Source organism: Chrysochloris asiatica, unplaced genomic scaffold (genome assembly GCF_000296735.1).
Source record: "Chrysochloris asiatica unplaced genomic scaffold, ChrAsi1.0 scaffold00424, whole genome shotgun sequence".
Classification (NCBI taxonomy): domain Eukaryota; kingdom Metazoa; phylum Chordata; class Mammalia; order Afrosoricida; family Chrysochloridae; genus Chrysochloris; species Chrysochloris asiatica.
Window position 1 is genome coordinate 1,230,486 of NW_006408942.1, and position 22,031 is coordinate 1,252,516.

Below are 22,031 nucleotides of genomic sequence, written 5' to 3' on the forward strand. Positions count from 1 at the left end.
TGGTAACTAAAATACCAGTAGCATAGCTTCTAGCATCACAGCAACACACAAGCCACCACAGTATGATAAATTGACAGACAAGTGGTCAAAAGCATATTATAACTATGTTCAATGAGGTAAAAGAAAACACGCCAGCAATGGGTGAAAAGACAAAAAAAAAAAATTTCAGCAGAGATTATTTAAAAAATATTTTTTAAAACCCACTGAAACTTTTATAACTAAATTTTAGAACAAAAAAAATACATGTGAAACACAACATTCACTGAATAGGCACAATTGAATGGAGATGTCCGAGTAAAAAGTCACCGACCCTAAAGATTGATTAATGGGAACAATCTGATCTGAAGAAGAGAGAGAACATAGAATCTGTGACCTATGTTGCAATATCAATATGTATAACTGAAATTCAAGAGAAAGAGGCAGGAAACAACCACTTCAAAAATAATGGGTGAATTCTCCTGAAATTTGGTGTTAGATATAAATTTACAGATTTTAAAAGTTCAGCAAAAACTAAGCAGAATAGATATGAGAAAAGTAGGCCTAGGCACAACATCGTAAAATTCAGTTGGAAGTAAAGGGAAACCTTGGAAGCAGTCAGAAAAATGACACATTGCAGATAGAGAAACGATTGATTTTAGGAACTGTAGACTTTTTATCAGCAACTATGGGTGCCAGAAGACAACAGAACAGCATCGTAAAAGAGCTGAAAGGGGAAAAAATGTGACTCTAGCAATCCAGAATTCTATGAGCAGGCAGCCCCCAAGTTATGATGTATTTGAGTTATGAAGAACCACACTTGTGCCAATCCAGTTTTGCTTTATATCTTATTGTTAGTACTATATACTGATACGATGCTTGTGGCATGTAATAGACCAATGTGATTATTCTCACATGTTCACTTACAGAGGTTTAATTTGATGATTTAATGTTCAATACATTGCCATGCTTTGTAATGAAAACGAAAAACAATGTGGTATTTGACTTGTATCAGAACTGAGTTGTTAGGCACTATCTGTAGAGAGCAAATACCCTTCAAGAATGGAGGCAAAATAATGACAATTTCAAATAAGACCGAAAGAAACCCCAAGGAAGGGAAAAGTAAAGAAAAAGATTGTGGTGGGAAAGAAAGATGAAATTTCAGATACACTCTGCAGGACGCCTCAAGAACTTCAGGGACCGGTGTTGGGTTTTCAGACTCCCAGTTGGCTGCAGTCGGAACTTAGACACATTCTTTCATGTGTGTCCTCAGCTACTCAACTGTAGGCACCACACATACCTAGCGTGGAGGTCTAATACCTTTACCTGAATTGCTGCATCCTTGTCAGGCCTAAATGCTGATTCTTTATCCACCAACAGTAAAATGCTATGTATCATGGGAGGAACAGTGCTCTGAAATAAGAGAGAAAGAAATATTCATAATGAGCTTTCTCATTTTTAACTGATCATTGACTTAATAGAACGGTCTGATTTATATATGCTTTTATAGATATTTTCCCAAAGTACCTGTAATGCATACAATGTAGTTGACTCAGCTTTGGATATAAATTATTTACCCTTATGAATTTTTAAAAATGTAATCAGGTATATTGGGGTATAGTGGTGGTGATGGTGGTGTGACATGGAGTCTGTTGTGACTCCTAGCAACCCTAAATAAGGTTTCCGAGGCTGTAAATCTTTCTTCTGCTGAATGGCTGGCAGTTTTAAACTGCCGACCTTGAGGTTAGCAGCCTGACTCATAACCACTATGGTACCAGAGCTCCTTATATTGTGGTATGTTGTTGTTAACTGCTGTTGAGTGGGTTCCAACCCATAGCAACCCTGTACAGGGCTTCCAAACCATCAACTTTGTAATTCAAACTGACTTTGCCATCTAGCACATTAGTAAGCATAGTTTACATATAGTAAACGTCACCATTTTAGTGTACAGTTGTGGAAGCTTTGACATACAGTCATGTAACAACCACCACAACCAAGATACAGAGCCGTTATCTCCCCTAAATTTCCCTCCTATCCCTTCCCACCCCACCTCTAGAAATCACAGATCTGTTTCCTGTCTCTATCAATGGGTCTTTTCCAGAATGTCATATAAATGGACAACTCAATATGTATGCATGTTGCTGTAAGATTTATAGTTTATTCCTTGTTACCACTGGACAATATTGCGTCTCCCACATATACCACAGCTTGCTCATCAATTCACGTGGAATGACATGGAGGCTGCTTTCAGTTTTGAGCAGTCATGGTAAAGTCCCTAGAAGCATGATGTAAATACACATTTTCATTTCTCTTGGGTCAATCCTTTATGACAGACTGCTGTGTCCTATGATAAATGTGCAGCCTTCCTGGTGTGACACTGTACTGCTAACTGCAAGGTCGGTGGTTCAAACTCACTGCTCCTCAGAAACCCTATACAGGGCCACGATGAGGCCTGACTCAAAGGCACACAACCAAAACAACATGGTAAGTGTATGTTTAACTTTTAAAGAAACTGCCCAACTGCTTTTCAGAGTGGCTGTCCTATTTTGCATTCCTACCAACAACAGCAAATCCTTGGGATGTGTTTGCATGCGTGTAGGTGTCTCACTGTGGTTTGTATTTGCATTCTCTAATGACTAATGGTATTTTCAATTGTTTCATAAGCATGTGACAATTGGACAATGGATAAGGTAAACTGTAGAAGAATTGATGTATTTGAATTATGGTGTTGAAGAAGGATATTAAAAGTACCATGGACTGCCAGAAGAACAAACAAGTCTGTGTTGGAAGAAGCACAACTAGAATGCTTCTTAGAAGTGAACGTGGCCAGACTTAGTCTCTCATACTTGGGACATATTATCAGGAGATACAACAGGAGTCACAAAGATCTCCTACTGTTTTCTTCTGGAAGTCTTATAGCTTTAGACTTTACATTTAGGCCTATGATCCATTTTCACTTACTTTTTGTATATAGAGGAGGACTTTTGTTCCCCACCCATACTTTACACTGTTCCTACCCTGTTGGTTGAAAAAACTCGTTTTTGATGTGTTTTATGACTTTAATCAAACTTCCTTGGCTCATCGTTTGCTTGATCACAACTAAAGCTGGATCATTGAGCAATGTTGCTGTGATCAGCCGCCATAAAGGCAGCTCCAACTCATGGTGTCATCGTACAAGAGAACGAGACACTGCTCAGTCCTGCACCACTTCCAGGATTGCTGGTCTGCTCAACGACACTGTGTCTTTTTCCTAGTTAAGGTGGGGAAGAAGGGAGCCCAGGACATGAGCAGATGGTATGGGGACAGCAGCTAGAATTGTCCCACCATGACCACTCTGGTGTGGAGGTGGGAGAAGCTGAGGGACGGGGACCCATGAGAGATAAGGAAAGATGTGGGGAGGACCATGAAAGAAAGCAAGAGGGGTTCCCACAGCCTCCAGGGATGCTCAGAGAGAGGACCAGAGACAGCCTCCCTTCAGCCCTAGGGAAGGACTCCATACTCCACTACCAGGGCATCATGGAAGAGTCACCCCGTGATGAGGCCTCTGACAGGCGGGGCTCTGTCCGCTCCAGGTGTCTCCACCCTGAGCAGGTCAAGGGTCCCCAGGAAATACAGTGGCCTGTGTTGAGACTGGGGACCCTGATTTCTCTCAGCACCTAGAATTCAATGAAGGAGGGGCGGGGGAGCTGCAGGCCAGGAAGAGTTCACAGGATCCCCTGTCTGCTGGTCTTGACCTAAGAGATTGAAGCTCACCACAGCCTTCTGCAAGGTCATGGCCATACAGGAGCGATGCCAGAATTGCTCTTGCCTGTGGCCCGAGCCTTGAGAACTCATGGGCACAGTCTGATGCCTGCTGAGGGTTATAGGTGAGTCCAATGGTCCTGTTCGGGATCCGGGGCGCATGGACATTCTGTGGGGTCTATAGGGTGGCCACACCCATGGGGGATTATGTGACGTAGTTACAGATCTTTAGCATAATTGTATGTCGCTTGTTGTTGTTAGGTGCATCATAACCCTATGCATAACAGAAGGACACACTGCTGGCTCCGGGACCACCCTCACGATTGTTCTTTTGTTTGAGCCCACTGTTGCTGCCACTGCTGATAGTCCATCTCCCTGGGGGCCTTCCTGTTTTTCACTGACCCATGCATGATGTCCTTCTCCAAGGACTGACCACCCCCACCCCCCACCCCGAAAACATGCCTAAAGGACAAGAGACAAAGTCTCAGTCAGCATTCCCTATTCTAAGGAGCATTCTGGCTGGATTTCTTCCAAGACGTATTTGTTTGTTCTTTGGCAGTCTATGGTACTTTCAATATTCAAATGCATTCATTCTTCTGTGGTCTTTCTTATTCACTGTCCAACTTTCACAAGCATATGAGGTGATTTGAAACACCAGGACTTGGGTCAGGTGCACCTTAGTCCTCAAGCTAATTAATAACTTTGCTCTTGACACCTTTTTCCCCCTAACACCCAAACTGTCCTGTGTCTATTCCCTACCCTGTGCTCCACCTTCCCCTCCCTCTCCTCATCCTACCCCCCACATACCAGCAAACAGCAAAGAATTCCCACACCCCTTTTAGTATCACTCTTTTCCTTAGTCTTTTACAGTAGTGGTCCTAGGCAGTAGTTCTCCTTTTGTGACTGGCTAATTTCACTCAACATAATGTCCTCAAGGTTCATCCATGTTGCGTGGTGGCTTACAGCTTCCTTGTTGTTCTTCAAGGTAGCATAATATTCCACTGTGTGTATGGACCACCGTTGGTTTATCCATTCTTCAGCTGATGGGCACTTAGTTTGATGTCTCAAACTAACTAATATTTTTGCTCTTGACACTTTTAAAGTCTTTTGCAGCAGATTTGCCTAATGCAATATGCGATTTGATTTATTGACTGCTGCTGCTTCCATGAGTGTTGATGGTAGATCAAAGCAAAATGAAATCTTTGAAAGTTTCTATCTTTTCCCCATTTACCATGATGTTATTTATCAGTTCAGCTGTGAGGATTTTCAGTTTTTCTACACTGAGGTGCAATTCATACTGAAGGTTGTAGACTTTGATCTTTTTCAGTGTTTTAAGTCCTTTTTGCTTCTAGCAAGCAAGGTTGTACCATCTGCATATTGCAGTTTTCAATGAGTTTTCCTCCATTCCTGATGCTACATTCTTCCTCATATAATCCAGCTTCTTGGATTATTTGCTTAGCATATGTAATAACTATGGTAAAAGGATACAGCACTGTTGCACACCTTTCCTGATTTTAAATCATTCAGAGCCTCCTTGTTGTGTTCAAATGACTTCCCCTTGGTCTATGTACAAGTTCCTCATGAGCACAATAAAGCGTTCTGGAATATCTGTTCTTTGCAATGTTGCCCACACAGTCAAATGCCTTTGCACAGTCAATAAAGCACAAGTAAATATCTTTCTGGTATTCTCTGCTGTCAGCCAAGATAACATCTGACATCAGGAACGGTATCCCTCGTTCCATGTCCACTTCTGAATCTGGCTTCAACTTCTGGCAGCTCCTTGTCCGTGCACTGTTGTAGCCATTTTGAATTGTTGTTGTTGTTAAGTGCCATCGAGTTGATTCTGACTCATAATGAGGCTGTACAGGCTTTCCAAGGAGTGGTTGGTGGGTTTGAATTGCCAAACTTGGGGTTAGCAGTCCAATGCTTATTCTATAACACCACACCAGAACTCCAGAGCACATAATTCGAGTGGGCCTGGCTGTGCCAGGTGTGGGGCATGTGTTGTTAGAGACCAATTCTGCTGCCATTGTGCCAATCCACCTTGTTGGGGATCTTCCTCTTTTTCACTAATCCTCTACTTTGTTGTTGTTAAGTGCCGTTGAGTCGGTTCCTACCCATAGCATAAGGTATCCAAGGAGCGGCTGGTGAACTTGAACCACTAACCTAGCATTTCAAACCAACTTCACAGTTCAACGCATTAACCCACAGCGCCATACCCTTCTCCAGTGTCTGAACCCTCTGGATAATATGTCCAAAATATGGAAGACCAAGTCTCGCCATCCTCACCTCTAAACAGCACTCTGGCTGTACTTCTTACTACACAGATTTCTTTGTTCTGGCAGTCCAAGGTAAATTCAATATTCTTTGTCAACACCATAATTCAAAGGCATCATTTTTTTATTCAGGTCTCCCTCATCCATGGTCCATCTTTGACAAACACATTAGGGTGATTGAAAATGCCATGATTTGGGTCAGGCACAACTTCGGTCCTCAAAGCATGTCTTTGCTTTTCAACACTTTAAAGGGGTCTTTTGCAGCAGATCTGCTTACTGCAATATGTTGTTTGATTTCTTGACTGCTGTTTCAATGGGTACCAATTATGAATACAAGTAAAATGAAATTCTTAACAAATTCAATCTTGACTTGGTTTATCATAATGTTACTTATTGGCCCAGTTGTAAGGATTTTCATTTTCTTTATGTTGAGATGTGATCCATACTGAAGGTTGTAGTCTTTTACCTTCATCACTAGATGCTTCGAGTCCTCTTCAATTTCAGGAAGCAAGGTTGTGTGATTTGCCTATCACAGATTCTTGTGAATCTTCCTCTAATTCCGATGCTGAGTTTTTCTTCATATAGCTCAGCTTCTCAGAGTTTTCGGTCAGCATGTAAATTGACTAAGTATGGAGAAAAGATACAACTCTGACATACACCTACTTGACATTACACTATGAATATCCCTCGTTCTGCTGACTGTGTGGGCAATATTGCAAAGAACAGATATTCCAGAACACTTTATTGTGCTCATGAGGAACTTGTACATAGACCAAGGGGAAGTCATTTGAACACAACATGGAGGCTCTGAATGCCCCCCTTTCCTGTTTGGTCTATGTAAAGGTTCCACATGAGCACATTTGAGTGTTCTAGAATTTCCATTCTTCACAACGCTGCCCATAATTTGTTATGATCTACACAGTTGAATGCTTTTACATAGTCAATAAAACAAAAACAAGTCTTTCCAGTACTCTCAGATTCAATAATATTTCTCAATCCATGTTCTCTTCCTAATCTGGCTCAAATTTCTGACAGTTCCCTATTGCTGTAATGCTGCAATTGTTTTTGGATTATATTCAGCAGAATTTTACCTGAGTATGATAATTTCCACTTTCTGCAGAATCACCTCTTTGGAACGGGTACACCTAAGGATCTCTTCCAGTTACTTGGCCACACAGCTGTCTTCCAAATTTCTTGGCATACAAGTGTGGGTGCTTCCAGCATTGCAACTGTTAGCTGAAACATCTTATCTGGGATTCAGTCAATTCCTGGGTCCTTGTTTTTCAGCAATGCTTCAGTGTAGATTGGACTTTTTATTTCAATGCCTTCAGTTCTTGATCATATGCTAACTCCTGAAATGGCTGAACATCGACCAATTATTTTTGGTAAACTGACTCTCTGTACTCCTTCCATCTTCTTTTGATGCTCCATGTCACTCATTTTTTTCCTCCATAGAATCCTCCAATATTGAAATTTGAGGCTTGATTTTTTTGTTGTTGTTTTCTTCTTCAGTTTAGTTTGGGAACTGCTGAGCATGTTCTTCCTTTTTGGCTTTCCTTTTTATTTTTTTTTATTTTAAGCTTTTATTGTGACTTGAGTGATAGTTTACGTGGGAGAACATCAGTTTTACACTCACCCTATCGTATTTCATTTCATCACCTCCATGCATCACCATCCAACAGTATTTGCTTCTACTCTCTCTTATTGTTGTTGTTTTTCTTTATGTACACAAAAAAACTCAGGAATATAAAATCATTTAAACAACTAAAGGACACATTGTGCAAGCCAGTCTCTTGGCTGCCAGCACACAGTCTTTCTCTTTCCACGAGTCTAAAGTCCTCAGCTGCTCTATCTAACCCTAACCTCTGCCTCCATCTCTACTGCTGCTCTTCTGCTTAGGGTCCCACATTCTGCTCATGCTCTTCTCTCTTAATGGTCCTAGGGGGGGGTCTCTGTTTCTGGAACATAAGATTAACTACTGCCACCTTTATGCTACAAAGCTTCTACCTTTATAGTTATGACAATCGCAATTAGTCACTAAAACAATTACTCACTGTTGAATCAAAAGGCTCCTATCCCCATCTCCTTTCACCAGATCCATCTAGACAAAATGAAAACTATTCAGTGGGGATCTTACCTTCCCCTGCAACTCTGAAACTAAACTCCCTCTTGAAAAGGTGTTCTCTGTCTCTTAACGGCTGCATTGAATCCATTGACATTCAAAGTAATTAATGATAGGTATGAATTAATTGCTGTCATTAAATTTGTTTTGTGTGGGCGGTGCTGCTGATTTCTTCTTTGTTCATCAGGCCTTTGGGTGCTGAGCTCTTTTTTGTGCCATTTATTGTCAGTTTCTTCATAGATTTAACGCTTCCATGTAATTCTTGGATTTTCATTTTCTTGATATATTGTGAAGTATTCATTTTCTTTGAAGTTACCCTATATTCTATGAACTTTTTCCTCCATTTAAAAAGTCTATTTTACCCTGAAATCTCCCTGGCCTCCTCACCGCCTGGATCATGGTTTCTACAGTTCTCCTTCTTTCACACTGTAATTGTTTTCATCATAGACGGACCTTCCAAATACTCTGAATTCATTCTTGTAGTAAGGTTCTGTTCTGGATTCTTCCATCTGTCAGTTGAGTTCCCGTTGGTCCTGCCACGTATGTAAATCTCTGGTTGTTGTCATTCTCCGTCTAAAGCACTCCCTCCCTTTAGGATGTTTTGAAGTGCTGGGTTGACTTTTCAAAGTCTCTTAGCTTCGGTTTATACTGGAATGTTTTTATTACATCGTCATACTTGATTGGCAGTTTTGCTGGGTAGACAATTCTTGGTTGTTGGTTGTTTTCTTTCAGAGTTTTATATGTCTCCCCACTGCCTTTTTTTTTTAAGGTTTTTACTGTGGATTGAGTGAACGTTTACAGGACATATCATCACTTTTACATTGAACAAATCATACACCTTGTTTCATTACAATGATTATAATCCCCTCCATGTGCCATCAGTTAACAGTATTTCTCTCTATTCACGTTAGCTTTCTTTTAAAAAAATATAAAACAACAACAAAAAACCCAACTCAGGCATAAATAATAATTTACACCTCTAAAGGCAACATTCTGCAAGTCTGCCTCCTGGCCACTCTTAGTCACTCTCTTCCCATGAATCTAGAGTCCTCAGCCGCTCCCCCTCTCCATGTCCCCATCACTGCCTTCATCTCTGGTGTCACTGCTTCTCTGGGTAAGGTCCCGCATTCTGCTGTGCACTTCTCCCTTGATGGTCCTAGGGTCCTCTGTTTCTGGACTGTAAGATTAACCACTCCTCTGTTTTTGTTACAAAACTTCTACCTTTACAATGGTGACAGCTGCAATTAGTCATGATGACAATTATTCACTATTGAATCATACGAATCTTATCCCAATCCATTTTCACCAGACCCATCTAGATGAAAACTTCAGTGGGGACTCTTTCTCCCCACCCCCAAACACTCTTAAACTATACTCCCTCTTGAAACCTTGTAAGCCAGTCATTTCATGCCTTCATTGCCCCCTCATTTTAGGTAGCCTATGTCTAAGTTGTCTGTCCCTATCTACCCTGTGTACAGAGTGGATAACATTGATATTTGATATGAAACGACTCCTTCTCTCTGTTGGTATTTAGAGTTACTACCTCCATGAGTATAGGTCAGGTTCATCAAATTGTAGCAATTTACCCTTGTTTCCTTTATCCAAAAAAAAATATTTTTTTTGGTAATCTTCCTCTAGTTGAGTTCTGATTATCAAGCCACCGAGGCTAGGTCAAATGGGTACTGTCTGCAAGTTTGGGTGTTCTTGTGCATCTCCCCTCACTTTATATTAGCTGGACATTTCACTACAGCTCTAGCCCTCTGTGGTTATGTCCTTGTCCATGGGCTCAGGTGTCCCCAGTTCTGACTACACTTTGGACCAACCAGCCCTTCCTCTTCTCTTTCTCATCTCCAGGTCAACGGGAGTCAATGGACTGTGGTTGAACTCAGCCCATTTCTTCATTGATGCCTTTCCCCCTCTTGCACTCACCAGTAGACCAATGTGGTCGCCAGCAAGCTTACAGGCCTGTTCATGCGTTCCCTTTGAGTTTCAATCTCAGACGGGAGCTTTTCCTGAAGGAACTTGATTGCTTGTTTATTCTTGTAGTAACCAGTCAAGCTGACGTTTTTGTTTTGGATTTTTCCTGATGGTCTTTCTTTGAAGATGTATCTTCTGTTGCTCTAGCTGTTCTAGGCTGGTCTGCTTGTCGTTGCTAGTGGGAATGTCCCACCTCAGAAGGTTCTGGAAGGGTCTCAGGATTCCACCTGAGGTTCTATACTCTGCAAAGGCTTTGCAAGAGGTCTATTTCACTAGGCAAGTTCTAGAACCCCTTTTAGGTATTCCAATCAGTTATAGGCTGAAGATGGGCTTACACGTTTTCTGTAATCATGTTTTCCAACATTCCTTTCTATGCCACTCAAGTTTCTATTTTACAATAGTAGGCAAGGGAAACCAATATTCATAAGAAAGTCAAACATTTTAGTATTATTTCCCCTCTTCAAACTATGCCTAGATCTCTGTATCACAGACCCCTGTTGTTCCAAGGTTGAGCATGCATCACTATTTACCTCTGTCCCACTTAGACCATGCAAACCTGTCTCAGTGTTCCCCTATCTATCTTATTCTTCCACCTCCTTCCCCTTCTTGTATTGCCTTCCCTAACACCCAAACTAAACACCTCTCCCCTCCCTATTGCCTTCTTGCCTGTATGGTTTCTTGTGAGAGATCAGAGCTTAATCTTATTTGCTTGTCTTTGTAAGTAACACTTCTCTTTTCCCTGGCTGCTTTCAGGATTCTCTCCTTGTCTTTGATTTTGGAGAGTTTGATTATGATATATCTTGGTGTTTTTCTTTTGGGGTCTATCCTTCCTGGGGTTTGTACAGCTTCTGGAATGCTTATCTTTTTGTCTTTAAGGATGCTAGGGAAGTTTTCTTCCAGAAGCTCTTCAACTATCTCCTCTGGGATCTTCTGTGATTCTTTCTGTTCCAGAACTCCAATAACCCTCAGGTTATTCCTCTTCATGTTGTCCCACATGAATCTTGAACTCTCTTCAGATTTTTCTGTTCTCTTTTCTGCTTGCTCTTATACCTTAGCAGTGTTGAGAGATTTGTCTTCATGCTCACTGGTTCTGGCTTCCATCTGTTCAGTTCTACTCTTTTGCCCTATCATTTTATTTTCCATTTCTGATATTATATTGTTAATCATTTGGACCTCTTTGTTCAGGTTTTGAATTGTTTCCAATGCTATTTCTATCTTATTTGATTGTTCCTGTAGCACTTTCCTGACTTTTTCCTTATTTTTCTCAACGCCTCTGTGGAGCATTTGGATGCACCTCAATATCATTCTCCTGAATGATCAATATCAAAATCCTCAATATCAATCTCCCATCTTCCAATGGGAATTCTAGGTCTACCTCCAGCTCATTTGTTTCAGCTATTCTGTCTTGTTTCTGGACATATGCTGAGATTTTCTAGGTGTGTGTGTGTGTGTGTTTTAAGGCATTTTCAATAATTAGGTAAGTGTATGTTGGTGTATTATTAAGGTTTCTGATTCCCTCCTGGTAGATGTGATCAGGAGATGGGCTTCCCTTTTCATTTCTATTACTCAGTTCAGAGTAATTTTAGCATTTGTTGGCTATCTATTTGGGGTATAGCAGCTCAGATGGTGGGATTTTTTAGGGTGTGATTTTAGCTTAGCTATATGACCACAATTGCTGTCTCTTCTTGGATAATGTAGGGAGAGAAAGAGCCTCCACAAGGCATAAGGGAGACCAAAAACTAAACAAAATAAACAAAACAATAACAACAATAAAAACAAAAGCAGATTGGATACTAAAGTCTATAATCGCCACAGGGGGGAAAAAAAGAAAAGAAAACCCTGTAGCAAAATATAAGGAAGTCTTTAATGTCCCTTTTTTGGCTTCTTGCCTTCAAGGCCACCTGAACATTTTCAAGATGTTACCGTTCCTCCTTATGACGTAACTCAAGATTTAATTTTCAGCCTCTTTCCTTTTTTTGCCTGTCTCTCTCACCTCTCCTCAGGCCCATTTAGGTGTTTCTCCTAGTGAGATACAGCCCAGGCCTGGCCAGAGCCGTGTGGAAGACCCTTCCATTTTAATCTGCTTCTGTTGATTCCTCCCCCTTCTTTGATTCTGGGTCTAGTGATCTTAGCTGAGCATATCTGCGCACTTGTGTAGTAGAACCCTCCAAGGGTAGGGGTGGGGGTGGTCACCTGCTCAGGTACCCCTATAGTCACCAGAGTGGAGATAGAAAAACAGAGAGAGAGACAAATGAACGGGGGAAAAAAAAGTTCACACCTTTAAGATCTCTATCAGCCAGACACCTGTGAAGGGAGCACTCCCTTGATCCTGCATCTGCTCTGCTCTGTCCCACTGAAGATGGCCACTCCAGGACCCACCAGTAGGTGCACTTCAGAAAACACCACCTTTCTTGCTTCTGCTACAAATTCCACTAGCAGTAAGCCTTTGATACTTTTAAATATTCCTTGAGATGTAGTTCAGAGTTCCGGGACCGTCCCCTGAACCTGCTTCATCTGGTATTCTGTGTTATTGCTGTTGGAGGTCTGTACAGTGACTCTCCCTAATCTGCCATCAAGTCCCACCCCTCCCTTTTACGTTTTTTAAATACTTTTTTTTTTGTGGTTTTTCTATTCTTTTTATTATTAGGACCTTAAATCACTTCCAGCCTCTACTCATTATCTGATTCCAAGACTGCTTCCATATTTAGGGATCTGTTAGAGCAGCACCCCATTCCTGGCATCAAATTCTCAGTTTCTAGTGCTGCTCTAACAGAAATACCACAAATGGATAACTTTACAAAAAAAATATGTCCTCTCACAGTGTAAGAGACTAGAAGTACAAATTCAATGCACCAGCTCTAGGGGTAGACTTTCTGTCTCTCTTGGCTCTGGGGGAAGGTCCTTGTTTCCTCTCCACACCTATGGGCCTGGAGTTCCTTGGAGATCTCCATGTTTCTTGTGTGAAATAAAAGCTGAGACCGGCCACATCCCAGGGAAACTCTTCTTACATCAGACTAGTGTCATGAACAGAGTAAGGGTATGGCATCACACCTTTAAAACTGATTCCTGATGACATCAATGACGTCGTGGGGGTAATGACACCCTTCATTACATAAGGGCCACATTGCATCATTACACGGCTGTCAAACCAATGAGAATTGTGGCCTAGTCAAGGTTACATTATATAGGACATGAGTCAGCCCATGACTCTACCCAAGTCTTTCCTGGGCCAAAACCCCATGTGGTGATCCAGAGTCCTGCCAAAATAGAGCAGAGGAAATGACCTTCAGCTTCACGGGGGAAAGGGGCAACAGGGAGAAGGATGTCTAGGGCTCTCTGGGCTTTGAGGGAGACAGCTAAGACATCGGGTCTCACAGAGCTCTTTGACCCCCATGGAGACCCTATACTTCAGTACGGCTTGACCCTACAAGGTCTGTGCACACATGGCTAATAGGAACCAGAACATTCCACATGGCCCATGGAAGTGGAAACACAGTGGCCAAACCCCTCATCCATGACTGTCCTGTCTTTGAGGGGACTTGAGTGCTTCTGCACCCCGATTGATTCAAACACAAAATGAGATCACAGCACCCATATGCATAGTCCTGGCTGGCTTTAAGACTTCATAGCATTCCAGAGCATGACCCTCAGACAGCCAGAGGACAGACAACAGATGCTCTGGAACAATAGGGGTTGGGGACTAGCTGGAGCCAGGATCCTTTGCTTCTCTCTCCCTCTTAAAGTACAACACGCTTAAATGTTAATCCTCAGGGCACCCACAGACCCTGTACAACCAGGACCCTGCCTCACCTGAAGGGCCATGAGGGCCTGGGAGAGAGCAGGGGTGATCGGACCCTTCCGTGCGTCCACCAGGATGACCAGCCCCAGGTCCTGCACCTCCTTCCTGCAGAGAGAGACATACATGTCCATGAATATGAAACTTGGGTCTCTTAGGGAACTGTGACCACTGAGGTCCCTATGCCTCTGAGGTCGGGGGCTCCCTACTCTGTCCTAGGTCAGTTCTCATCAGCTAGAGACAGAGAAATCACTCTTTGTGTAACCCACTGCCCTCAGACCCACTGTTGTGACTGCCTTCTGATGCCACAGATGTGCCAGCAAGCACAAAATGGCCCTTCTACCTCAACTGCCCACCACGGAAGAAAAGGCCCCACATGCCCTTGCATCACTGTTGTTCTGCTTTTAGCATCAAAATGAAAGTTAATTCTGAAGAGGGATGGGAAGATAATGGGGTGCCTGTTTCTCAGACAGAGGCTGAGACCCACCATGGGGCTCACTATGTCCAGAGCTGACACTCTGGAGACTTCAAAACACCTTCTGAACACGGAAGTGCCAACAGGTCTGAAAATCCGTTTCCAAGCCTGGCTTTGATAGTGATTGGGATAGGAAGTTTCTGTTCTAAATTAAACAGGACAGAAACGGGTGTGGCACTTAACAAGGATGACCAGATATTTTCATTTTTCCAAAGTTTTCATTTTCCTTGGAAACACCTTCATTCTAGCTCCCATGATTAATATTCTACACAAACTGCATCTCTACATGCCAATCGTAATGGGGACACAAGAACTGTGAGCCTGGATGGAATCACAACATTCCCTCTTGTAGATCTCTAGGTGCCCTGGGGTCATTGGAGGGAGTGACCCTATGTGCCACCAAGCCAGAGAGGAGAGTTGCTGAGGGTGACTTGAAGACTACGTCAAAAATGGGTGTGCCTCTTGGGGGAGACCAATGTATTGAGGACATGGAATGGTTTCTAGAAATAAGACTGGTTGCTTGTTGCGGCAGATGGTGTGCTCCCTCTTCACATTCACGGGTCTTTGCTTCGGGACTTCTCTGCCTGCAAAACCTGCCATTCAGCCAATGAGGTCCACACCATGGTCAGGACCTGGGGTGCAAGTCCCCACCTTCTGAGGCTAGTGTCCACCCAGGTCCTGGGGTTTCTGCAGGACCAGGTGCCCGTGATGAATGGCAGTGAGGGTGGATGCTGCTCCCGGACCGTGCCTGCCCTCCCTTGACAATCTACCCCTGGTGGTCCCCGCTCCACTTCTGCTATCACACCAGTCATTGTATCTGAGTGTTAGGGGCTGCCTCCAGAAAGCCGAGAAGACGATTTCCTCTAAATGCACAGAGCTGTCGTGCAGAACAGCGAGGCACTGCGGAGGCCAGCTGTGTCTCCGAGCATCCCTATCCACTGCCAGCGACAGGAACATCTCCCTCCTCCATCTCATCTGCTGGTGGCTTTGCTTAAGGGAGGACCACAGAGCAAGCAGCTCACCTCTCTTGGGGGTGGGTCTCCATCATAGCATAATCAGTTCTGTAGGCTCTCATAAAAAACGCTTTTAGGAACCAAAAATGTCATTATCCTAGACCAGAGCTTACTATGGACAATCCAATGTGAGGGTGAAATCTATTTTTTTCAGAGTGGTTCCATTTGATTTTGCAATCCCAGACTCACTTGGGGCAGTAAAACCAGTGTCCATCTGCCTGATAACTAGGGGCCATACCCCGGGGAAGGAGTGTGTACAGTACCATTATTCCTTCTCAGCCTAAATGTCCCCGCATTGATTCTACCTGTACTATGTCAGAAATTTAAATTGAAAGTCAAAGAGCATGAGATAAATGACATGGTGTATCATGTAATGTCTTTCAATAAGATCATGTAACCTGATGGCATATCATGTAATATGCTGACAAGGTAACACATGCATGTCCTGGAATGAAATCACATCATGTGTAGTGTATCATGTAACATGCTCTTTCATGATATCACATGATGTGATGATGTTATTATTGTTAAGTGTCATCAAGTCAGTTCCAACTCATAGTGACCGGGTATAGGGTTTCTAAGGAGCAGCTGGTGGATTTGAACCACTGACCCTATAATTAGCAGTCCAATGCTTATCCTATAGTGCCACACCAAGTAATATGTCCTAGAACAAAATCACATCATGTGTGGTCTGTTATATAATGTACCCTCCCATGATATCATGTGATATGATGATCTACCACATAATATGTCCTAGAACAAAATCACATCATGTTTGATGTTTCGTGAAATAAGCTCTCTCTTGAAGTCATGTGATATGACCATACAGCATGTAACACGTCCTGGAAAGAAATCCCATCATGCGTGATGTACCGTGTACCACAGTACTTCATAGACCAAGTGCTGGTACCTTGCATAGCTCATTCTAAGCCTTTAAAAAACTTTGAAATGCTATTATCACCACTGACCAATCAAGTGAGGCCCACACCCTACTCAGACCCTCTGAATGTCTGATGGATGGGAAGGCCCACTGACACCTGTAACCTCCCTCAACTCGACAGTACTGGGTACATGGGAGCAGCTGACACCAAAGCCTGGGAAAAGGTCACCCAGCCAGCTGCCCCTGGAATCGCTTGTAGAGAGGCCACGTGCCACACAGGGACCAGGTGGCATGCGCTTCGTCCTCAGGAGGCAACAGTATGTGAATCTCAACTCAGGGTTCATTCCTGAATGAGCAGAAATGAGGGTGCCAGACAGATGCCCCATGATCCTATATGAACTCCTAACATGGCACCACACAGGTATGTTTGCATGGTCTCCTCACATAGCAGCATAGAGAACATGTATGTATGTCTATGATCTTGTCACACCACACAGGTATGTCTGTATGGTCTCCTCACATGGCACCATAGAGCACATGTCTACATGTCTGTATGATCTCATCACACCACACAGCTATGTCTGTATGGTCTCCTCACATGGCACCATAGAACACATGTCTGCATGTCTCATCACACCACACAGCTATGTCGGTATGGTCTCCTCACATGGCACCATAGAACACATGTCTGCATGACTATATCATCACACCACACCACACAGATATGTCTCTATGGTCTCCTCACAGCACTTCACTCAGCTCATGTCTGTATGTTCTCCTAACATCACACCACATAGCTCATGTCTTTAGGATGTCCTCACATCACACCTTGCAGCTCAGGTCTGTGTGGTCACGTCACATTTCATTCTGAACAGCCTGCAATGTCCCCTCATGTTTCCACTCAAGGCTATAGCACACCTTTTTTTTTTTTTTAAGTGTTTTATTGTGAATTATATAATAGTTTACATGGGAGAACATTAGTTTTACATTCATTCTATTCTATCATACATTGTATCATTGCCATGGTTACAATCCCCTCCATGCATCAGCAACCAACCAAAGGATGTACCCTGCAAGCCTGCCCCCTACACTATTCCACCCCCATCCCCCACCCCCAGTCTTCAGCACACAGTTGCTCTCCCTCTCTGAATCTAAAGCCCCCAGCTGCTCCGTCCCTCCACGTCATTGTCTCTGCCTCCATCTCAGGCATCACTGTTTCTCTGGGTAGGGTCCCGCTCTCGGCTCTTCTCCGTTGATGGTTCTAGGGACCTCCGCTCCTAGACTGAAAAGTTAATCACTTCCTTCCTTGTTATAAAATGTCTACCTTTACATTTCCAACCTTCACAATCAGTCCTGATAACAATTATTCACTATTATATCACAAGAGACCTATCCGCATTTCATTTCATCAACTCTGCCTAGGCAGATTGGATGCTACTCACTGGAGATTCTACCTTCCTCCAGGCCCCGTCTCTAGGTTCCTTCATGAAAGTTTGTAAGCCAGTCACTTCTTGCCTTGTAGCCCTACCCCCACCCCCACCCCCATTTTGGGTAGCCAATGTCAAAGTTGCCCATCCCTGTCTACTCTGTGTGTAGAGTAGAAATGACTCTTGCTGTAAGAATTTGTTCCCCCTTTTGACCTACTGCTTCCATAGGTGTAGGTCAAGTTCATCAAATTGCATCAGATTACTCTTTTTTTCCTCTTCTTTCTTCTTCTGGTTGAGCTCTGATCATCCAGTCATTGAAGCCAGGTCAAGTGGGTATTATCTGCAAGTGTGGGTGTTCTTGTGCATATGCCCTCTCTTCTTATCAGCTGAACGCTTCACTCTTCACATTGTAAGGCTTAGCTCGCCACTTCATTGTTGTTTTTCCCTCATTTCCCCTTATCGGTGTCGAGCGTGGTCACCAATCAGAGCAAGTATTCCCATTGAGTCTTAGTCTTGGAAGGGGGTTTGCACTGAGGGGACCCAACCACTTGCCTTGATGTTTCCTGGGCAAGCAACTTGTTTGTTCTTGTAGTAGTTCTTGTAGTAACAGTCAGTCTGCCTCTATTGTTTTGTATTTTTCCTGTAGGTCTTTCTTTCAAGAAGTATCTTCTATTCTTCTAGCTGTTCCAGGCTGGTCTGCTCGTCCTTTCAAGTGGGAATTTCCCATCTCTGGAGATCTGGATGTGGTTCAGGCTTCCACCTATAGTCTTATGCATTGCAGAGGCTCCGCAGGGAGTCTCCTTCACTGGGCACATTGTAGCCCCATTTTAAGTGGTCCAATTATAGCACCTTTTAAAAAACAAACCAAATCCACTGCCATCAAGACAATTTGGAGTCACAGCAACTCTATAGGACTGCCCCGTATGAAATCTGAGGGTGTAAATCTTTACACAAGTAGACTGTCTCGTCTTTCTCTTGCTGAGTTATCTAGTTGATTCAAACCACTGACCTTCAACCACTGTTGAAGTACTTCAACCATTGTACCACCAGGGCTCCTTTTTAAATGAAAGAGAGTATAAAGTATAAGCGCTCAAACCAGCAACAATGAAGCAGCAACTAGGTAATGCATAGCAATGTCCAATCAATCATGGTCCGGCACCAGCGGAGGGATACAGAGTGAGCTGGAGGAACATGTTAGGGGGCCAGGAGACCTGGAGGGCAGGAACAGAGGGGCCAGCGTGGTGGGTCCCACCGTCATCCTGAGCCAGCCAGTGGGCCCACTGCTCAGACGGCAGACCCCGACCCATTGGGACTGTTCACACAGGTGAATCCTGTAACACATGACGGATCACATCAAGACACAGACGGTCTGAGCTGAAAGAGGCCCAAGCCCACACGGGTCCCACCTGGGGATGCTGTGCAGGTACAATAGGAGGCGGATTAGCTCGGTGCTCGAGGCATGCTCCCTGGTCCAGAGGGGTCCTCCCATGCACACCTGTACAACTGCCCGGCCGCCGTAGTCCCGGGTTCCTGAAGGGAAAGAGGGGCATCCTAAGTGTGGCTGCACTCCTGGGATAGGGTCCTCGAGACACAATGTGACTTACCTGGCAGGATTACAGCCCCCAACTGCAGCAGTACCAGGCTGACACCCAGCATCTGGCCAGGCATCCCAAGTTCAGAGTTTCCAGGGTCCTCAGGGCATGGCAGCTTGAGGGGCATGTCAGAGAAGCGGGTGGGTCCTGGGCCCTGGGAACTGCTGCTGTCTGTGCCGATAACGACTGAAGCTGCCAAAGAGAGAAACAGATCTCTAAGGTAAACAACAGACAGGTGTCTAAAGGAACTACACACAGGTGTCTATGGGGAACAAAATCCAGATCTCTAAGAGAAACAATAAACAGGTCTCGGAGGGGAGCAATAACGTTAGGGAGGTATGAACCCCTTAGATTATACTCAAGGATAAAGTACAAAAGATGAAAGAAAGAGGAATCAAATAGGGAACATAGGGTGGCAGTGGGATGAATGATGTTGCATTTGGGGGACTGCAGTCAACAAAACGTGTATGGAAATCCGATCTATTCTATGAACCTTCAGTAAATTCACAACAAGTAAAAAAGAAAAGAGAGGCAATACCCCCATACGGCTGTTTTCCAATTAAATGAGATAATGTAATAAAGCTCTTAACACAGTGCATAGCATATAAAAAGAGAAAGCAACAGGCCATCGGGGACCTTTCTCTTTGTTCTGAAGGTGACCATTCAGCATAAGGCCAAGGTAAATACATAGAAATAACAGGGTCCCGGGGGGAACGTTAGCGGCACCGGTGCGATCCAGTTAAGAAGGAACTCCGAGTTACTACTGGGGGTCTGGACACTGCCGCTCGGAGGATCATCAGTGCAACACCGTCTCACCAAATCCACGTGGACTCAAAACCACGGCTTCCCTGAACGCGGCCAGCGCGCAGGGGTGGGCTGTGAGCATTACCTTCTGGGGAGCTCTCGGTCCCTGCAGCCTGACCTCTGGAGAGACCCTCAGACCGGACACTTGCCGGATCACCAGGCTTCTTGCTGAGGGGGTTCCTGAGGGGCTTGTCCCAGGACCTTGACCTCCTGGACGTCATCCTTGCCCTGTCTGTGGGCCGGTGGCTCTCGCGGGGGCTCCGCGGGCTTGCCAGCTCCCTCTGCACCGGGTTAGTGGCCACCAGAGACCTGCTGCCTTGGGCCAGGTGTCCGGCCGCTTTGTCCCCAACCTCATCCAGAAGAGACTCCTCGGAGCTGGAGCCCAGGAGCACGGGATTGCGCAGGGCCTCGACGTACGACTTCCGGAACCAGCGCCCCCTAGTGCCCGGGCTGCGTCCACCCGTGTAGAAGGCCTCGGGGCTGCCCCTTCCATCCATGGGCCTCAGCCCCACTTCTGGCCCTTCCATGTCCATGTCTCCACCTGACCTCTCGCGAGGAGTTGTGGGTCCTCCGCCAGGGCACCCACATGGAGACTGCAGAGTCGAGGTGTCCTGCCGGATCCAGGGGCTTGCCATGGCCGGGGTCTGGCCCTCCCCGGCACTGTAGAGACGTGGATGCTCAGGGTGTGGGCAGCCCTGCAAGACGGAGGTGGGGTCCGTGCCTCTGCCCCATGGGCTGCGGTAGACGGCAGTGCTGGTGGTCAGCAGGCAGCTCTGCAGGGGGACACTGTCCCGCTCAGCGCTCACCACCTCCAGAAACTCTCTTGTAAAGAGCCAGCCATACATGGCCTCAGGGGCAGTAATGTGCTCTGTTCCCTGCTCGCTGGATGAGGCATGTCAGGACCAGCCTAGCCCTGTGCTACCGCCTAGCCGTCACGTGCAGTTACAAGTCCTCGGTCCTAAGCCGGACTCCGCAGAGGTCCACCAGCGGCACCACCACCTCCCCGCGGACACACAGCGGCCAGTCGGCCTGGAAGGCCTGCGACGGAGGACAGAGAAGGAAGAGAGATCAGCAGAGGCAGCAACACCCATGGTTCAGCAGGTCCAGATCCACATCCACATCTCCCCTCCAGGCTCCTTCCTGGACTCACCATAACTCAAAATGATTCCAAGAGTCACATGTGTTCACCGCCCTGCCAAGCTGCCCTCCCGGGACCCGGGTCTCAGTGCGCTGGACGGCTCCCCTCACCCACTCGCTGGACTGTGGAGGTGGGGCCACGCTGTCCGGATCCTGTGCTGGACCCAATGTGGGAAGGTCCGACAGGAAAGAGGGGGGTGCACTTCCCTCCGAAACCCACCTTGGTAGCCCACACCCCCAGAATGTCGAGTTGGCCGGAGGTCCCACTCAGCAGAGTCGGGCCTGAAGCACAGCCCCACCTCTGGGTGCACAGACCAGTATGACCGCAGTGTAAGGAGCAGCAGCAGGCCCACGACTGTCCCTGACTTTCATCGTCACGTGTGTCTGTCTGCTGTGTGGTGCTGCTTCTCAGGATCCCTTGCTCCACAACAAACCATCACCAAACCCGAAGGTTCCGTAGCCCCACTGTTTGTCTTGCTCACGGAATTGTGAGTTTGGAATCTAGGAGGGTGGTGATAGGTTCATTCCCAGATGACTGCTTCACCCTGGCTCCCTGGCCTATCTCTGGCTCTCTGTGTGTTTGTTTCTGTCTCTTTCTTTCTGTCTCTGTTTCTCTCTCTGTGTGTGAGTCTATGTCTTCCTGTCTCCGTGTCTGTCTGTCTGTCTCTGTATCTCCCCATCAATCTCTGTCTTGGTGTCTCTTAATTTCAGTTCTGTGTGTCTCTATCTCTCTGGCTCCCTTCCCTCACCTTTCTCCATGGAAGGTTAGGGATAGGCAGGAGCTATCCCAGACAAGGAAAAGGTGGAAGCAGTTG

The 22,031-nt window shown here is 45.2% G+C and overlaps 1 protein-coding gene across 1 annotated transcript in view; it reads right to left on the bottom strand.

Annotated features, from left to right (window-relative positions):
• PLEKHG4B (pleckstrin homology domain containing, family G (with RhoGef domain) member 4B) overlaps window positions 1–20,924 on the bottom strand; it is a 76,774-nt gene extending 55,850 nt beyond the window's left edge. Inside the window, exons 1-5 of the mRNA XM_006876907.1 lie at window positions 20,165–20,924; window positions 19,288–19,467; window positions 19,090–19,213; window positions 13,903–13,996; window positions 1,303–1,389 (exon numbers count right to left, since the gene is read on the bottom strand). Of these exons, the coding sequence (XP_006876969.1) occupies window positions 1,303–1,389; window positions 13,903–13,996; window positions 19,090–19,213; window positions 19,288–19,467; window positions 20,165–20,924 (1,245 nt within the window). The remainder of the gene's footprint in view (window positions 1–1,302; window positions 1,390–13,902; window positions 13,997–19,089; window positions 19,214–19,287; window positions 19,468–20,164) is intronic.
• Window positions 20,925–22,031: the final 1,107 nt, after the last annotated feature.